The sequence below is a fragment of the Cyclospora cayetanensis genome, unplaced genomic scaffold, assembly GCF_002999335.1.
Source record: "Cyclospora cayetanensis isolate NF1_C8 unplaced genomic scaffold, CcayRef3 CcayRef3_contig_17, whole genome shotgun sequence".
Classification (NCBI taxonomy): domain Eukaryota; phylum Apicomplexa; class Conoidasida; order Eucoccidiorida; family Eimeriidae; genus Cyclospora; species Cyclospora cayetanensis.
This window is the reverse complement of record NW_020312114.1, coordinates 238710-254848: the sequence shown is the minus strand read 5'-3', so window position 1 is coordinate 254848 and position 16139 is coordinate 238710. Positions and strand designations below refer to the sequence as shown.

Below are 16139 nucleotides of genomic sequence, written 5' to 3'. Positions count from 1 at the left end.
TGACGGCGCTGGTACGGTTCAAGCGTTTAAACAAATTAAAACTCATCAGCTGATGCCGAGATTGGCTAAAAAGCAAGCTCTGGAAGATTTGAGACACCATAAAAAAGCGCGATGCATTAAATGGTATGCAAACTTTGAATCGCAGAAGGCACAACGTAGAGGACCAGCTGCTTTATCAGTGGTATGTCAGGTGTACCAATGTCTCAAGTCAGGTCATCGCAAAGTGGACAGCCCCTCAGTGATTCAGCAGCCGACCGGTGGGGGTATAGCAAAAGATGAATGACTCGAGGCCTTAGGGACAAATGAGCACTAAACCTGCATCTTTGACAGGATAGCGAGAACCAATTCGAAAACTTCAAACTATGCATGTTGGAGCGGAGTTAGCTGGCCGGAGTCTACAGTCTAAAGTGAATACGAAACGAGAAATCCGAGGGAAGCTGTGTTCCAAAGCAGCCCCAGACAGCTCCTCAACAACGCACCTGTTTCTATTGTGGGAAGAGGTTCATAGAGTCGGGAACTGCAAGAGAACGCAGATTGCTGAAGAGCTTGAACAGCAGGACTGAGCCAAGTGGGAGTAGACTGCTTGACGACATAACTTTGCGCATCAGGGAAACGGGGAGTTCACCACGGAGGCTGCTGCATAATGAAGAAGGCTACAGGGGAGAGAGCCCCAGTTGAAGGGCCATCATGGGTCAGTTTCGCGCAGATACAAATTCACCTTAATCACCCCAAAGTGCTACCGCTGCTTGCTTTTGGATATGAGCTGGAGCAATCATTTTGAGGGGACTGTGCAAACGTCCGATCTGAGTGTTCACTCGCTAGCGCAGATAGTAAGAGACTTGCTGACAACAGCAGAACAAAAATAATGGCGGGGCTCAGGCAGTAAAATGCCAATTTGAATAGGAATCTAGAGTCAGCAGCGTGGCTTGTTTTGTATTATGAACCCGCATATCATGACGTAATTTTTAGGTATGCCATGGGGGACCGAAGGAAAGGAGCGCATGCGATCATTGCCTCGCGCTGTGGAAGTGTGCTGAAAAGGGCTAAACGGATTTAAATTGCGGTTGTCTCAACAGCCCTCATTCTATCAGTCGTGAGCCTGATAGAGTGAGTAACTCAGCAAGGAGAGGTGGAGCGTCCACGCGGGCTGCTCAGCAGGGCAAAAAGACAAGGGGATTCTGAGCATGCGTCCCATTTTAGTGGCACAGCAACCGGCTCTTTATCAGAAACATCGACTGTACGGTTTGCTTAGAAATAGCAGGAATGGACAAATATCAAGGGGAAGCTCGTGTCTGTGCTAAATAATGCCAGGCTGCCGCTGGGCTGGTCCGTTCGGGTCGTCCACCACATCGTATCGGATATCCCCGTGTTAGCCCCTAACTATGTTACGTGACATCGTAAGCCACTACAGCATAGATATTTGCTTAAGCGGCAAGCGAATGAATTGTTGAAAAAGGACAGAGTGCAGAAATCCACCATCACTTTTGGCCACAACCCGCGTTGGCACCGTAAAAGACTAAATGTGGCTCACGTGCCTCAAATTCAAGCCCCCGAAGGTGTGGAGCATACGTTTCTGATGCATCATATTGTCGAATTATTTGGCAAGCCAAACGGATCAACGATATATTCCACATTCGACTATTAGGCGCTTTCTTACAAGTTCCCATACACCTCACTGGCAAGCACAACATTCCACACACCCCGTCACAAATTCGAAAACACTTATATGCCGCTTGCACTTGCTATTCCTCCAGTTATGCGGCAATAGCAAATTTGACAGAGTTTTGAGCGTATCAAGAAGGGCTGAGAGGCTGTCGACAGTGACGGTGTCTCAGTCTACTGCCGAAACGCTCAAGAGAACCTCCAACGCCAAGGGCGAGAGCTTCAGGTGCTGTGAGATAAGAAGACATGCAAGTGGTCGCTTCTTGCGGGGGCAATTGTGCTTCTGAGATTCTGTTTTTAGCTGCAGATACTGAGCCCGAACCGGTGGCATTTGCAGCTACTAAGGCGTGGCCATTGCCTTTTGCCCATGCGAACAGCTGGCTTCTGCACGCCAATGCATGCGCAACGATGAGCGAATACGATTACCGAATTTTGCTAAGTGGCAGTCTGATTTCAAGTCTGTAGATTAAGTGGTCATGGATTGGCAGGCATGACAAGGGCACCGGACGGAGAAGTTTGCAAGCAGGTGGCTAGGTCCATTTGCAGTCCTCTCACGAATCATTGCTCATTCCCACTTTATCAATTTTCCTGACTGTTTGGGGCGTAACACTGCTAGCAATATATTTGGCTTTCGTAACATGTTGCGAAACTCTCAAAATGATTCGTGGACTTTGTACGTAGTCGACTGACCAGTAGAGGCGAAAAGAGATAGTAAAAAGTCGTAGAAGTGTTGGATCCGATAACCGATAACCGCCGAGGACGCTACACGCTAGATTAGAGTGATCTAAGGTCGGGAATGCCAGCTTCAGTGATTGACACGGGAGCAGTTGCTGGTTTTGCGGGTTTGCGGCAGAAATTGCGCCTAGATTGATCAACAACTCTAGTCGCCATGGAAGGTATTTCCTGTGATCCTTGGTGATTTGGTTTCCACAACCCATGCCCTGCCAGAAAAAAACTCCTTTGCCTAGGGGTAGTGCTTTAGGACCTGCTGGTAATTACTGTTCAGGTGTTGTCTACATTAAGATATATGCGCAGGCAAGGTATGTTGTCCTAGTATTCTTTTGTATACCTCTTCGCGGTGGTATAAGAGGGCTTAGCCCGCTTCGCACTACACCACTTATATTTAACTACAAAAATAGTAATGAATTGATTAGCTGGTCTGTCTGTTTGCATATCTTTTAAAGAGCGGTGTACTCTTGGCTCGAGGAAGAAGGCACAACATCGTGTGGGTGTGCTTTCAAAGCTATGCGCACCTAGTTGCGAAAATTTAGACTAGTTAGAGGGTGCAGCCACGCGAATCCTAGCAGGCCCTCTCCCACTATGTCGGGAACTCTGAAGGGCGTGGGCATGGGAATGGGGAAGCATTTCGGGGAGGGGGGGAAACTCTATAAAAATCCACAAAGTTTAAACTCAGTTTCGAATAAAGTATGCCCCTACGGAGACGTAAAAATGGAGCGTGTACAATGGCCGTCTACATCTGCATACATGTAGATATCTACATATATACCTACACATGTATTTCACGATGCGTGCAGGCACATTGGTAGCCATGCGCATGCGCAGATGCAAGCCATTACATGAACGTATGTGGGAAAAGTGCAGTATCTGCCTCTTTTGAAGCGTCAACGTTTGCTGTATTGCTTTCTTTTTCTCGCTTTCCGTAAGCCGAACTTTTTTCGTTCGACTCGCCTTGAATCGACTGTCAAGAAGGATCCCCTTTTGAGAACGGGGCGCAAATGCGGCTGCTGCCTACACAGCTCACGCGCGACTGCCAGCATTATGGCTCCAGACTGACCACCAAGACCTCCGCCCTTTGCCTGATCAGGAGGCAACACAGCTTCACAGGATGTCTGGAATTTGCGAGCCGAGTGACCCCACCACGAGGAAAAATACTGCGAGGCTGATCAGAAAAAACAAAGCCCTGAGTAAGGAGTATATGTGCTACAGGCAAAAGCAAAGCGTTTTTCGCTGCTCGCCTGCAGCGTGCATGCGCAGAAAAGATGAAGGGCGGTGCTGTACGTGTACTCCGCGCCCTTCATGCGCATGTTCTCACCGTTTTCATACGTGCACACCATGAAAATCCCATTCCCCCCGTAATAAATCAGAAGCGGCGGCATCCACACAAGCCGTTCGCAACACGAGTAACGGCCAAAGAGGAAATTTAGGGTTTCTATGAGTGCTGCTGTGGCTGGGCACCCCTAAAACGCACTTGCGCCTCAATGTCGAATCGATTCTCCGAATTGACTTCTACGAGGGGGGCCCTGCAGTTCAGGAGCCAGAACTCGTTGCCTTGAAAGTATTCGCCACCATCCCTTCCATTAACTGTTAAACGGCCGCTGCCGCTAAGCAGACGCACACGAGCATATGACCTAAACAACACGCAGAGGTAGGTACAAGAAAAAGAAAACGCGGTGGACGCACAAAGAGATGCAAGCGCTCGAGCACGCAGAAAATATATGCCTAAGATAGAGTGGAGCTTCATTCTAAATGATTCCAGTGCAACATGCGTCTGAGAGTGCTGCAGGAGGCGCTTCTAACAGGCGTGGCTGCTGCCTGCGCGTCTACCACAGGGGCCCTGGGAGGCGCATAAAAGTGCGTGCAGAAGATCCTGGTGCTTCGCCGTTTAGCTTAATGTTTGTAAATATGAAGAGTCGGCTTAGCGTGCGATTGCGCCGCTCGCAGTTGACTCCCTCGTCTCAGTCGTGCATCACAGCTCACTGTCCACTACTGCCAGAAGCAGCAGGAGCAGAGGTGACAGCACCCACGGGGTAAGACTCACTGTTTCCGTGTTCCCCATGAAAAGTCTCTTTGCTTAGCTCTCGATAAAGCCTCCTTCGGATTTCCATGGGGGCCCTCGAGGCCCCCTCCAATCCGCAAGAATGACTCCCCGTTCGCAAGACCTTCCATCGCCGAGTTCTCTTCCTCGCCCTCCCTCGGAAAGGCGAATAAAGGGTGTGTCATGGGGTTTTGGATTGCTGCTGACAAGCGACGTGGCTCGAAGGATTCGCTGCCAGATGTTCGAAGCTGCATGCTAGAGGGGGGCCCCGGGAAATGCCTCGAGTTGGGCCCGAAGGAGGCAGGTAAGAGGGGGGCGCTCAAGAAGGCGCTCCGAGGTGGCAGCCGATAGGAAGGCCGCAGAGAGGGTAAGAATTCGGATTCAAAGATCAGGAGGTGCGCCGCTGTATTCTCCGTTATAAAGCAACCGCAGACCAAACACAGCAGCTCACAGTAGAGAAAACGGGAGAGGCCCCTGCGAGGTGGGGCCTTCGACGGCCTCTTCATGGCACTAGAGACTCTGGAAGACACAGACAGACCCCATACTGAGACTTGGGGGAGGGGAGAAGGGTTCAGTGGCTCGAGGCTGGACAAAACGCGGGGCCCCCTGGTAAAGACAGGCTAGCTGCTGAGGGGCCCCTACCTAGTCCATAGCTTCCTACCAGGGTGGCATAGGCAAAAAAATATGTTGGAAACAGTCGTTGTTGTTGACGAACACAGGGATATAAAGAACAGGGGCACTGGATGTCGCTTCTGTTGGGGCCCCGGATGGGGGGCCCCCCTACGAAGGCCCTCGACGTGCGCCAAGTATTTCGGGTTATTTTGTTTTGTCCGTATGTTCAATGCAACTATTTGGCTTGTAAATCAACAGTTTTGCGTAATTTCGTCCTGTTTCCTTGTTTTTGTTCCGGCCAATCGAGCAGCAGCACGCGCTGATCCGACAACCAAGACATAACACCCCACGATTTGGGGGGCCCCCATGTCTGGGGCCCCCTGTGCTGAGGACCTCGAGGGCCACAAAGAGCCCATGGCGCCTATAGGTTCTTCTGCAGCATGCTGGGCTCCCTCCGGAGTTGCACATCCATATATTAGGAGATATTTCGCCCAAACTTTGAAGCCTATCGTTGTAGGCGCTAAGGCCGGCACCACCCCTCGAATATCTCACGCTTCAACTTCCCGCGGCTTCTAGCCTGTCTGCGCTTGAGAGGGCTTTCTAGTGCGCCTGCTCTGCCTGAGCTCCGTTCTTCCGCAGCCTCCAAGAAGGGGGCCCTCCCGGCCTGGGTCCTGCATACAAAAAGCGGCCCTCTGTAGGAGCCGCTGTTAGTTGGGGGCCCCTGAGGAATGCCCTGCAGCGGCAGGGTACGGGGCCCCCCTTGGTCCTTCACTTTGCTCTTGCTGAGAGTCGCTCTCCTTTTGCTGGGGGCTCTCTCCCTTGAGGCGTTCGCTATGGGAGGATGCACCGCTCCCGCAAGGCAGGGCCCCCCCCAACGGATAGCGGGGGAACGGTTTTTGAGGCCCCTAAGGCCAGTCTGGACCGCTCGGCAAGCCCTCTCGACGTGCTTTCAGTGCATTCTGCCAAGCAGCGACTGTACCAGCCCTCACCGTTACCGTTACCACCAGCAGCGCAGCTACACGCTGTTCCGCCGCAGCAGCGCTGGCAGCCGTGACAGCGAAAACAGCCCACGAAAGTACCCCCTACCCCTATCGGCATCCGACTTAGGGGTCTCCTCAGGGGCCCCACTGGTTTCGAGCGTCTTCCTCTCCCGCCTTGCCCGCCTGGGGAGGCCCCTGGCTAAGCGCCTCCTGCCGCAGCTTTCCTTCAGCAACCCCCTCATGCTGCCTGAGGGAGTCGGTATGACCGCACTTATGCAGTTCGTGGAGAAGCAGAAGGTCCTACACAAGGACCATGTCATCCTTACCCAAGTAAGGCAAGAACGACGCGCTGGAGGGCCCCTTCCCCCTGCCTCCAGGCTCCCCTGGAGCAGACTGCCGCTACCTGCCTCCGGTTGATACTGCCGCCGGCGCTGCTCCCTTCTGGCCCTCTTTCCCCTTCCACGCCTTCGCTTTTTGCTTCTCTTTTGCGCCGCTTCTCGTTCCGCCGTCCGCACTCTGCTCCCTACGGCCATACGTGCGAAGCGCCACCTCAGGGCTCCTCTCGCTAGCGCACAGGCCTCTGTTCTCGACGCTGCGCAGGTTGGTGACTTCTACGAGGCTTACGGCGTGGATGCGGTTATGCTCGTCGAATTCTGTGGACTTAACCCCATGGGGGGGAAGCCAAAGGCGGGGTGCCCTAAAGGGAGCGTTCAGGCAGTGCTGGACTGCTTGACAGCCGAGGTACAAGACCCCGCTCCGTAGAATTCAGTGCGACGTAGACACAGAGAGAGGGAGAAATCTCACAAGCAAAGAGGCCGCCACACTTTCAGAATTGCTGTCGATATTCGTGCTGCGTCTTTCGACGCGGTGCGGCGTCATTCCAGCAGCCAGCCAGCGACACAAGGCCTACGCCTCGATGATAGAGAAAAAGCGAGACAAAAAACAGCGAGAACGCTAGACATACATACATACGCACACACACATATACATACACTTAATATACATACATATATATACATACCTACATATACGTACACTTAATATACATACACTTAATATACATACATACATATACATACATACACATATATTCACACATCCATATACATATATATATCTGTATGCCCATGTGCCACAGGCGCACATTGGAGAGCCTATCTCTTCGTGTGTTTTACAGCGCTATCTATTTTGGGAGCTGTCTTATGTGTCTGTCGTGCCCTTCTCTGTGGAGGGCTTTTCTCCTGGGGTGCTCTGAATTCCCCCCTGGCGCGCGTTGTCTGCTCTCCTCAGGGGTTGACTGTTAATGTATACGAAGAGCTGCCAGTGCCCCCTGGCCTCGGCTCAAGGGCCTTGTTGCTACGCACGCTGAAAACACGCGTGTTAACGCAGGTGGTGTCTCCTGCAGCGCCTCTCTTTCTCCCATCGCACCTGTCGCTATTCCAAGGCGAGATCGGTAAGCGGCCTGTAAGCCTGTGCAGCTCTCTCTCCCTTCGCCTCCGTTCTTTTCCCGATATAGAACGCAGATGCGGTCCGCTATACGCCGATGTACATCCTCCATCACATGGCCTTCCGTCACTCCTGCCCGCCCATATCCTGGTCGCACATGGGGGCAGCATCATCTGCATTACTTTGCGTCTGCGAGGGAATGCGCGTCTAAAAAGGGCTGCTGCTTTCCTTCCTCGCGTGCCTGTTGCGCAGGAGCCAACACCAGCGACTCCCTGCCCATCTTTTCTCTCTACTTCTCGCCGTCTCTGGGGTTCTGCTGCGGCGAGATATACGTGGAAGAGAGGCGGATGCACGTGGAGGGAGGCCTCACTGCTGAAGGGGCACGCACGAAGATTGATGCAGCGCTTGCGGCAACAGGAAGCGTTCCTGCCTCGAGTGGCATGCTCTGCGGAAGCAGCGACAGTGGCGGCAGAAGCAGCAGCAGCAGCAGGGGAGAGCTGTACGTACACCTGGTGCCCCGGGGTGGCGCTGCCAAACAAAAAGCGCTGGACATGTCAAGAAGCCTTCTTCCCGGAATGTACAAGAAGATAATCAAGGTATGCGCACCCCATTTAACCTCCTTCATGGCAGCCACGCTTCTAGAGAAAGAGAGAGAGAGAGACAGAGAGAGAGAGAGACAGAGACAACAGCTGCATGTGGCAACAAACACGCGCACAGAGAGCAGCTCGCGTGCATCTGCATGCGACGTGCATGCACCCCCGCGTTCCGTGCAACTCTCTCCCTGCGATCGTCTCCCGTTCCACGCAGATGTATGCATGCAGCACCTGCCGCTTCTCCCGGGTGCTCTCCGTGGTGTTGCAGCTGCTGCTGGTGCCTCCTTCCTCTTTCTTTACGAATGCACAAATGCCTCCCGTTGTGCATCTCACCGTCTGGCAGCCTCTTGCCTGCCTGCCTGCGTGTCTGCGTGTCTGCTTCTCCTTGTCTTTTCTGAAGGGGGCAATTTCCTCAGGCAGCTTCCACCGGGCAGTTCTCCGGGAAGTTGCATCTTCGCTCAGCCTTTCGCCACAGGAGTTCGCTGTGTCTTCGAGCGCAAGGAGCTATCGAGGCTACTGGGGAGCTCCTGGGAGAGCTCCCCACCCCCTCCCCACGGCAACAGCCTCTCAACTAGGGCTCTTAAGCTCAGTGGAGCATCACTCGCAGTCTGCAGCGTCTATTTCTGCCTCCTTGGTGCCTCCTCTTCATAAGGCCGTCTTGCCACCCAATGCGCCTGCAGGAGCTGCCAGGTCCTGCCTGCTCGCCAATGCTGCTGCTGTCTTGTTGCTGCTGTCTTGTTGCTGCTTTCTTGTTGCTGCTTTCTTGTTGCTGCTGTCTTGTTGCTGCTGTCTTGATGCTGCTGTCTTGATGCTGCTGTCTTGTTGCTGCTTTCTTGTTGCTGCTTTCTTGTTGCTGCTTTCTTGATGTTACTTTCTTGTTGCTGCTGTCTTGATGTTACTTTCTTGTTGCTGCTGTCTTGATGTTACTTTCTTGTTGCTGCTTTCTTGTTGCTGCAACAAAATGTCAGAAATGCCACAGTGCCTTCTCTTCGTGAGGAGGCCGTACAAGGGCATGCCAACTCATGGCTTCGCTCACTTGACAAACAGCACTTCACAGCGAGGCATCGATGGTGGATTTTTCCGTTTTTTGCTCTCTCCTCTCTGTATGTATGAGACTCGGAGAGAGTCTGGACTGGGCTGCCTCTTTCGTGCATCCTCGAGCGCCGGTTGTTACATACTTCTCTCCGCTGTGGCTGCTGCTGCCTTTGACTTCTGCGCACTGGCAGCCTCGTTTTCTTGCGGCCTCTTTCTCAGATTCCTACAGAGGCTGCTGCTGCTGCCGCCTCCGCCGGCCGTCGCTGATGCCATGCAGCAGCTGCTAAAACAGCTGCTGCTTCTCAGCGTCACTCCCTCGAAGCCCTATGCGTCGAAGAACTCCGAGCAGAGAGATGCGCCGCCTCTGCAGGCGGAGCATGCGGAGATGCAACAGCAGGAGCAGCTGCTGATGCCGTCTGGAAAGATTCCGCATATTGGGAAGGTTGCGCAGCTCATCTCGACACGCAAGGTATCGATGCAGCCGAGACGCGACGCGCTTGTGATGCCAAAGCGCGCAGCTTTCCCCCTCCTGCTGTTGATACATGCGTGTCTTTGTTTCTTCTTCCTCTCAGCGCCTAGGCAGATGTGTACAACGCATGTAGGAGGTCGAGTGGCTTGTAATTAATGCAACCTCAGGCGAATAGAGTGCTGTTTGCGGAGTTGCTGGGCCTGCTGCACCCCGCGGCTTACTGCCTTGAGGCCTATCCGCAGCAGCTTCTCCAGCCGCTTTTTCTGCTGCTGCAACACCAGACGCAGCAGCGAATCGAGCAAGACACTCTGCGGCGCGAAGTGAAGGAGGCGGCTCAACGCATTTCGCGAGTGAGATCCACGAAAACACGCAGCCCTAATTGCGCTCCACGGTTCTTCCTGGAGCTGGTGACAAAGGCACTCACAGTGCCTAAAAGCAACCCGCTGGCCTCTCGCCGTCGCGACACTCCAGAACGCAGCGCTTGACAGTCTCCTGCCTGCCTTAGGTCATTTACCAAGATCCCGAGGCTCATGATCGAGCAGCAGACGCGATGGCACTTGCTGCTGCTGCCGCTGCGGCTGCCGCTCGGCGCGTGGAGGCGGGGCACACTCTAGACGGATCCGGGGAGGCTGCTGCAGCTTCTGCTGCCGCGGCAGCGGCAGCCGCAGCTAGCTCGGCTGCAACGCAGTGCCGTAGAGCAGCAGCAGCTGCGAGTCACGAAGCTGAGTCCAGCACTGGAGGCATCCTCACAGCCCTTGAAGAATTCTATCAGCGATCCGTGAGCGGCATGCAGACTGGGGTCTGAGAGGCTATATCGGCTGGATCTGGGAAGACGGCGCTGTATCGGTGGCGTCTTTCTACACGGATGAAGGAGTGCCTTTCTTCTCTCTTTTCAAGCAGAGCTGAACTCTCTCTCGAACATTGTGTTGCTTCCTAAGTTGTGTCGAGCTCTCTGCCTCGGCACTCCCTCGGTGCTGCTTGCCACCCCCCTAGTCCCCCTGCTCGCCTCTGCATCATATATGGCCATCCCTTTCGGGTTGATTTCTCCCTCACGCTGCTTCTGTTCATCATCCTCAGGAGTCTTTTCGGTGCCATGTCCAGCCGGAACTGGTTGCGGCGCCTCTCATCCGCGTTGCTTTAGCGGCAGACGATCTCCTTGTCGCCGTGCTCAGAGATTTTACGGGGGTGTCTCTTCCCTCCCTCCCGCCTCTGGCGGGAGTTTTGACGGGCCGAGTCACAGCGCAAGAGGTCTTGCAGGAGGCCGTACAGTCGAGCCTCCAGGGGAGCAATTCGGAAACTTTCTTAGACCCCACAGAGCATGCAGCCGTCAAAGCGGCTCCGAAGGAGGCCCCTGAGGAGGCTCCTACGGCATCGCCACTGGAGCTGAAGGGAATTTCTGTCGCAAAGGGTTTGCATTTAGTTTTAGTGCTGCGGGATCAGCGGCAGCGGCAGCTGCGGGAGCTGCAGCAGCAGCAGCCGCGGCTCATGGCGGCGCTGCAACGGTGGCTCACCGCAGACGCGTTAAACGACATTGTTTACTTGAAGAAACACAAGCCTCCCCTTGCAGGCGTCGCTGCAGCAGCAGGTAGAGCAGTTCCAGCGGCAGCAGCTGCAGCTGCTGCCGCCGAGGAAGAAGGGAAAGGAGGAGAAGGAGGAGGAGTCGCAGCGGGAGCAGCCAAAGGGAAGACAGGCCGAACACCGAAGGCAGCAAGCAAAGAAGCAGTGGAGCTCACAGTGCCTTCCAATGCTCCAGAGGCTCCTAAGGTACGACATGCGCCTGCCTCCTTAAGAGAGAGATCTGCTTGCTCCCCCGCCTTTGTACAGACAAGCCACGTTGGGCTTGAGAAGGAAGCTGGGAAAGCTGGGAAAGATGGAGAGGTGGAATTGTTTGAAGGCTAGGCGTGTAGGCAAAGGCGCATACCCCAAGCAGAGAGCGGCACAGAGCGCCTGCAGCTCTCGAGCAGCTTCTGCCCTATGATGCTGTCCGCATGGCGTGGTGGCAATTTGGCTTGCAGGATCGGAATCGTCGTGTGCTGACAGGCTGCTGGAGCACCCCTGCAGTCATGGCAGCCGTTCGGCAGTACACTGCAAGCTGCGCAGCTGCAACGGCGGAAGTTCGAAAGCAGATAGAAAGCCTCAGCGCCTCTCTGCAGCCGCTTTTGCCCGCCATTATCCAGGCAGCCCATCTCACCTCCATTCTGCAGGTGCGATGCATGTCTTGAAGTGTGGGGGCGGAACGCAGCGAGCAGCAGAAGCCGTGAGGGGGAAGCTGCACTCCCCTTTCGCACGCACTCTCTGCCCCTCGCCACGCGCTACAGTCTAGGGTTCAGCTGGCTGTAGCATGCTCGGGTGTGGACTTCTTGTCTCTCAGGCAGCTGGGCACCATGCTGCATTTGCCTGCAGCAACGGTTGGAATTTGCCGGAGTTGCGTAATGACGGGGGCATGGCTCTGCAAGTTCGAGATCTGACACCCTACTACCTCCCTCGCAGCAACCTCAGCAGCACTGGCAGCAGCTCTTCCAGCAACGCCAGCCTTGCTACCGATTCTGTGGACACACAAAGTGCTCTTGAGCCCCTTCACGCTTCCAGAGGCGCGTCTAGCGTCTCCTTCGATTTGAATGGCTTGTTTCTACTGACGGGGGAAAACATGGCTGGCAAGAGCACTCTGTGCAGGTCCACGCTTGCCCTGACGCTTCTAGCGAATGCAGGTGTGCTTCCACACACACACACAAACACACACATACACATATACATACACATACACATACACACATACACACACGCATACATATACACACTTACATATACACACATACACACACATACACATACACACACGCACATACACACATACATATACACACATACATATACACACATACATACACATACATATACACACATATACACACATACAAACACATACATATACACACACATACATATACACACATACATATACACACATACACACACATACATATACACACGTACATACACACACGTACATACACACACATACATATACACACATACACACACATACATATACACACATACATATACACACATACAAACACATACATATACACACTTACATATACACATATACACACATACATATACACACATACATATACACACATACACACACATACATATACACACATACACACACGCACATATACACACAAAAGCTAAATGATTAAGCGCGGCATTTTACGCGGGGTCTTGAGTCCCAATAAGGGTTGTGCAGCCTTTGCGTGAAGACTGAGGTGTACGGAAACAATTTGCTGATGGCACGTTTCTTCTTTCTCACGCTTGCTTGCACAGCGCTTTCCTGTGCGAGCCAGCGTCCCTCTCTGCCCCGTCCCTCGCAAATGCCGGTTTGCGTTTCTGTCTATCTGTGTCTCTCTCCTGCACTAGGATCTCGGCATGGCCGCTGCATGCTTGCGCTCTTGGCATGCGCTGGTGTTCGCTCACTCTTGCGCGCAGGTCTGTTCTGCCCCTGTGGGAGCGGCACGAAGGTGCCTCGGTACTCTGCCTTCCTGTCCTCTTCCTGCATTGCGCACGATTCGCCTTTAGAGAACAAGTCCTTCTTCGTGTTCGAGTCTCAGCAGCTCAAAGCTGTTCTCCAACAGACTCTGGATAGCACAAGTCCTCATGGAAATCCTGCTGGAGCCGTGGGCTGCCCTAAGGAGGAATTATCAGAGACACACGCGGAGGGAGAGAACAAGGCTACTGCAGAGCGTGGGAGCAGCACTACAGCCAATACACACGGAGTAACTCCATCAAACTCGAAGACTGCCGAGCAGGGAGAAGCACGGAAGAGCATCGGAGAAGCAGGACGCTTTGCGCGGAGCTTCCTTATCTTAGATGAGCCCTGCAAAGGCACTGCCCCCAACTGCGGAGCAGGTGCTGTCGATAAGAGATGCACTTTTCTTCAACGCACAACTGTTGTTTCTTCCTCTCCTCTTCTGTGCACAGAACTCAGTGGCTCGCTCGCGACTGCTGCTTATTCTCTTCTCCGGCGTGTTCGTGTGTGTGTGTATATATGCGTATGTGTGTTTTTGTGTGTTTTTGTGTGCATCTGTGTGTATGTGTGTTTTTGTGTGCATCTGTGTGTATGTGTGTTTTTGTGGGCATCTGTGTGTATATGCGTGTGCATGTGTGTGTTTGTGTGTGTATATGCGTGTTTTTGTGTGCATCTGTGTGTATGTGTGTTTTTGTGTGCATCTGTGTGTATGTGTGTTTTTGTGTGCATCTGTGTGTATGTGTGTTTTTGTGTGCATCTGTGTGTATGTGTGTTTTTGTGTGCATCTGTGTGTATATGCGTGTGCATGTGTGTGTTTGTGTGTGTATATGCGTGTGTGGTGTGTGCGTCTTGGCTTTCAGCGCTGTTGGGGTCTGTCTTAGAGTCCTTGGCTGACGTAAGGGCCCAGGGTATTATTTCGACGCACCTTCACCAGCAACTCTCAGCCCTCCCTCTCTCGCTGCCTCCCGCAGCTGTGTCGTTCAAGCAAATGAAGATCTGTCGGAGGCAGAAGGCTTCAGGGAAAACAGAACACAAGAAGCGGCCGCTGAAGCAGGAGGAGGATGCGGCACCAAAAAACGCAGCAGAGGAGCACGATGCAGCCTGGTTAGATAATACATCGGACTGCGATCTTTTCGCGAACGAGGATGAATGGGATTATGAACTGGCGGACGGCATTTGCAGTGATTCGAATGCGCTGCATGCGGCAGAAAAGGCCGGCATCCCCCAAACGGTTCTCCAGAGGGCGAAGGCACTCAGACGGTATTTCCACCCAGACGCTGAGCACACTGAAGAGCAAGCCGCACGGCAACGCCTCGCGCAGCGGCCAGGAGAGCGGAGCAAACGAGGAAAGCAGCAGGCTAGCAGCTCAGCTGCTGCAGTGGCTGTCGACGCAGCTTCTGGAGTCTGGGGTGATGCCTCTGCAGCCCCTCAAGGGAGCCTCTCTCCAGTGGTGCATGAACGGGCTACGTCCGCTCTTCACGTGCAGCGCAAGCTGGAAAGTCTGCGGGAGTTGCTTATTGACGTGTACAGCAATAATTGCAGGAGCAGCAGCATGAGCCCGCAGGTGCTGCTGCTGCCTCCCTTTCCCCAGCAACTGGACCCTCCTCCGGCGTGGGCTAGTTCCGCTTGCGTCTACGTGCTTGTTGCGTTAGAGAGGACGACAGCTGCACTTATTGGCGAGTGTCATGCTCAGCACATTGGTGCTGATGCAGCTAGACGTTTGGATTCAGTCAGCTCGCAGCAAGCCGCTCTTGCACGCTTCGAGCAATTTGAAACACCTGGGGAAATCGCAGCGAGGGCCAGGGAGGGGCCTCCTAAGACCCCCACGACTCCACCCCTGTTCGGATCATATCGCGTGTATGTCGGAGAGAGCGAACGTGTCTGCGAACGCTTGAAGCGCCACCGTGCAGCTTCTCAGTGGTCATCCGCTTTGGCCTTGGTGCTGAGAACCCCAGGTAAAAGCGAGGCCCGAAAAATTGAAACGGAGACGATCAGGAGGCTCATCGGAGACTCTGAAATTCGTCTCATGTCAATAAAGGACGGCAACAGGAGGTAGTGCGAAAGGCATACCAGGAGAGCAATGGCCTTTGACGCAACAGCACGCTCCGGCAAGGCGGCGAAGAGGCATTAATGAGAGACGTGTGCTTCATCTCGAAAAGAGTGCGCTGATTGCTGAAAACGCCATTGCAGGGGGTCCAGAGTTTCATGATTTTTGGCGTCATGTTGTATACGGTAGTTTTGCATGCCAGAGGTGAGGAGACCAAGCTCCGCTAGCTCACGCGTTTGCATCAGGCGTCGTGTAGCACTCCTCAACCTCTCGTGCAAAGAGTGACGGATGAAGTTACCCACGGATATTCCCAAGAAAATCCTCGTGTCTTGAAGGTACAGTGCCCATTGCATGCCTACCCTTTGGTTGCCTCAGTCCGCTTCCGGGTACTCCGGCGCTTTAGCGCCTCCGTTGCTGAAGCCTTTAGCCAGAAACCGCAGGCAGGCATTAGGTGCGAGGAACGATCCGAGTGGGCAGAGCGGCTAGCGTGGGAGCCTTTTTAGTCGCCCACACTTATCCTTTTGAGGAGATGTAATGCAGCATGGCAATAACCTGCGTGGTTTGCCAGAACGCCATACAGAGACGGGAGAGGCCCGCAACACCAGGGGCGCTAGTTTTAAGCTTTTAGATTCATTACAGAGAATTTCTGTTGTACTGAAAACCGATGGATTTGGCCGCTACATTACGAATACGAGGGGGCCGCACAGCCCAACAACAGCAAGCATGCGCACAAGAGAGTGCAGACAAACGGGCGTGAGGGCTGATGTCGAAGGGTTGCTGCTAGCGTAGCGAAGGGCTAATTGTGTTTCGCCATACTAATAGGTGTCCCTTCCGTTCAGCCAGGGCATCTGGTCTGTCCCTCGAAATTTCGCGTAACCATGCGAGCTATTTAAATTAATGAATGTTGTCAGGTTCGGTGGCTCTTTGCCAAGCAAGAGCAACACTGCTCATTGCAATAAATGCCACTCAAGACCGCAGGGGGCG

General features: G+C 53.6%; 2 protein-coding genes across 2 annotated transcripts; one reads left to right on the top strand and one right to left on the bottom strand.

Moving 5' to 3' along the window:
• Positions 1-3284: 3284 nt before the first annotated feature.
• On the bottom strand, positions 3285-4692 carry LOC34618247 (30S ribosomal protein S9). Its single transcript, XM_026337209.1, has 3 exons — positions 4442-4692; positions 3872-4031; positions 3285-3479 (listed from the first exon to the last, which is right to left on the bottom strand). Exons 1-3 carry the CDS (start codon positions 4690-4692, stop codon positions 3285-3287), a joined length of 606 nt encoding a protein of 201 aa, XP_026192994.1.
• Positions 4693-5464: 772 nt separating this feature from the next.
• On the top strand, positions 5465-15164 carry LOC34618243. The gene is made up of 17 exons (XM_026337208.1): positions 5465-5615; positions 5961-6125; positions 6158-6360; positions 6631-6771; positions 7321-7483; positions 7729-7938; positions 8486-8759; positions 9324-9573; positions 9741-9923; positions 10079-10351; positions 10651-11158; positions 11282-11451; positions 11589-11777; positions 11945-12281; positions 13069-13488; positions 13969-14408; positions 14700-15164. The coding sequence occupies exons 1-17, from the start codon at positions 5465-5467 to the stop codon at positions 15162-15164; spliced, it is 4542 nt and encodes a 1513-aa protein (XP_026192993.1).
• Positions 15165-16139: the final 975 nt, after the last annotated feature.

Excerpts from the sequence above, each read along its gene's own strand:
- LOC34618247 (XM_026337209.1), bottom strand. The coding sequence starts at position 4,692 with ATGCAGCTTCGAACATCTGGCAGCGAATCCTTCGAGCCACGTCGCTTG. Across the intron at positions 4,032-4,441 it reads TCATGGGGAACACGGAAACA|GTCATATGCTCGTGTGCGTC; the intron begins GTGAGTCTTACC and ends CGTGTTGTTTAG. Across the intron at positions 3,480-3,871 it reads GATTCGACATTGAGGCGCAA|GCAAAGGGCGGAGGTCTTGG; the intron begins GTGCGTTTTAGG and ends CCTCCTGATCAG.
- LOC34618243 (XM_026337208.1), top strand. The coding sequence starts at position 5,465 with ATGGCGCCTATAGGTTCTTCTGCAGCATGCTGGGCTCCCTCCGGAGTT. Across the intron at positions 11,778-11,944 it reads ATCTCACCTCCATTCTGCAG|GCAGCTGGGCACCATGCTGC; the intron begins GTGCGATGCATG and ends CTTGTCTCTCAG. Across the intron at positions 12,282-13,068 it reads GACGCTTCTAGCGAATGCAG|GTCTGTTCTGCCCCTGTGGG; the intron begins GTGTGCTTCCAC and ends TCTTGCGCGCAG.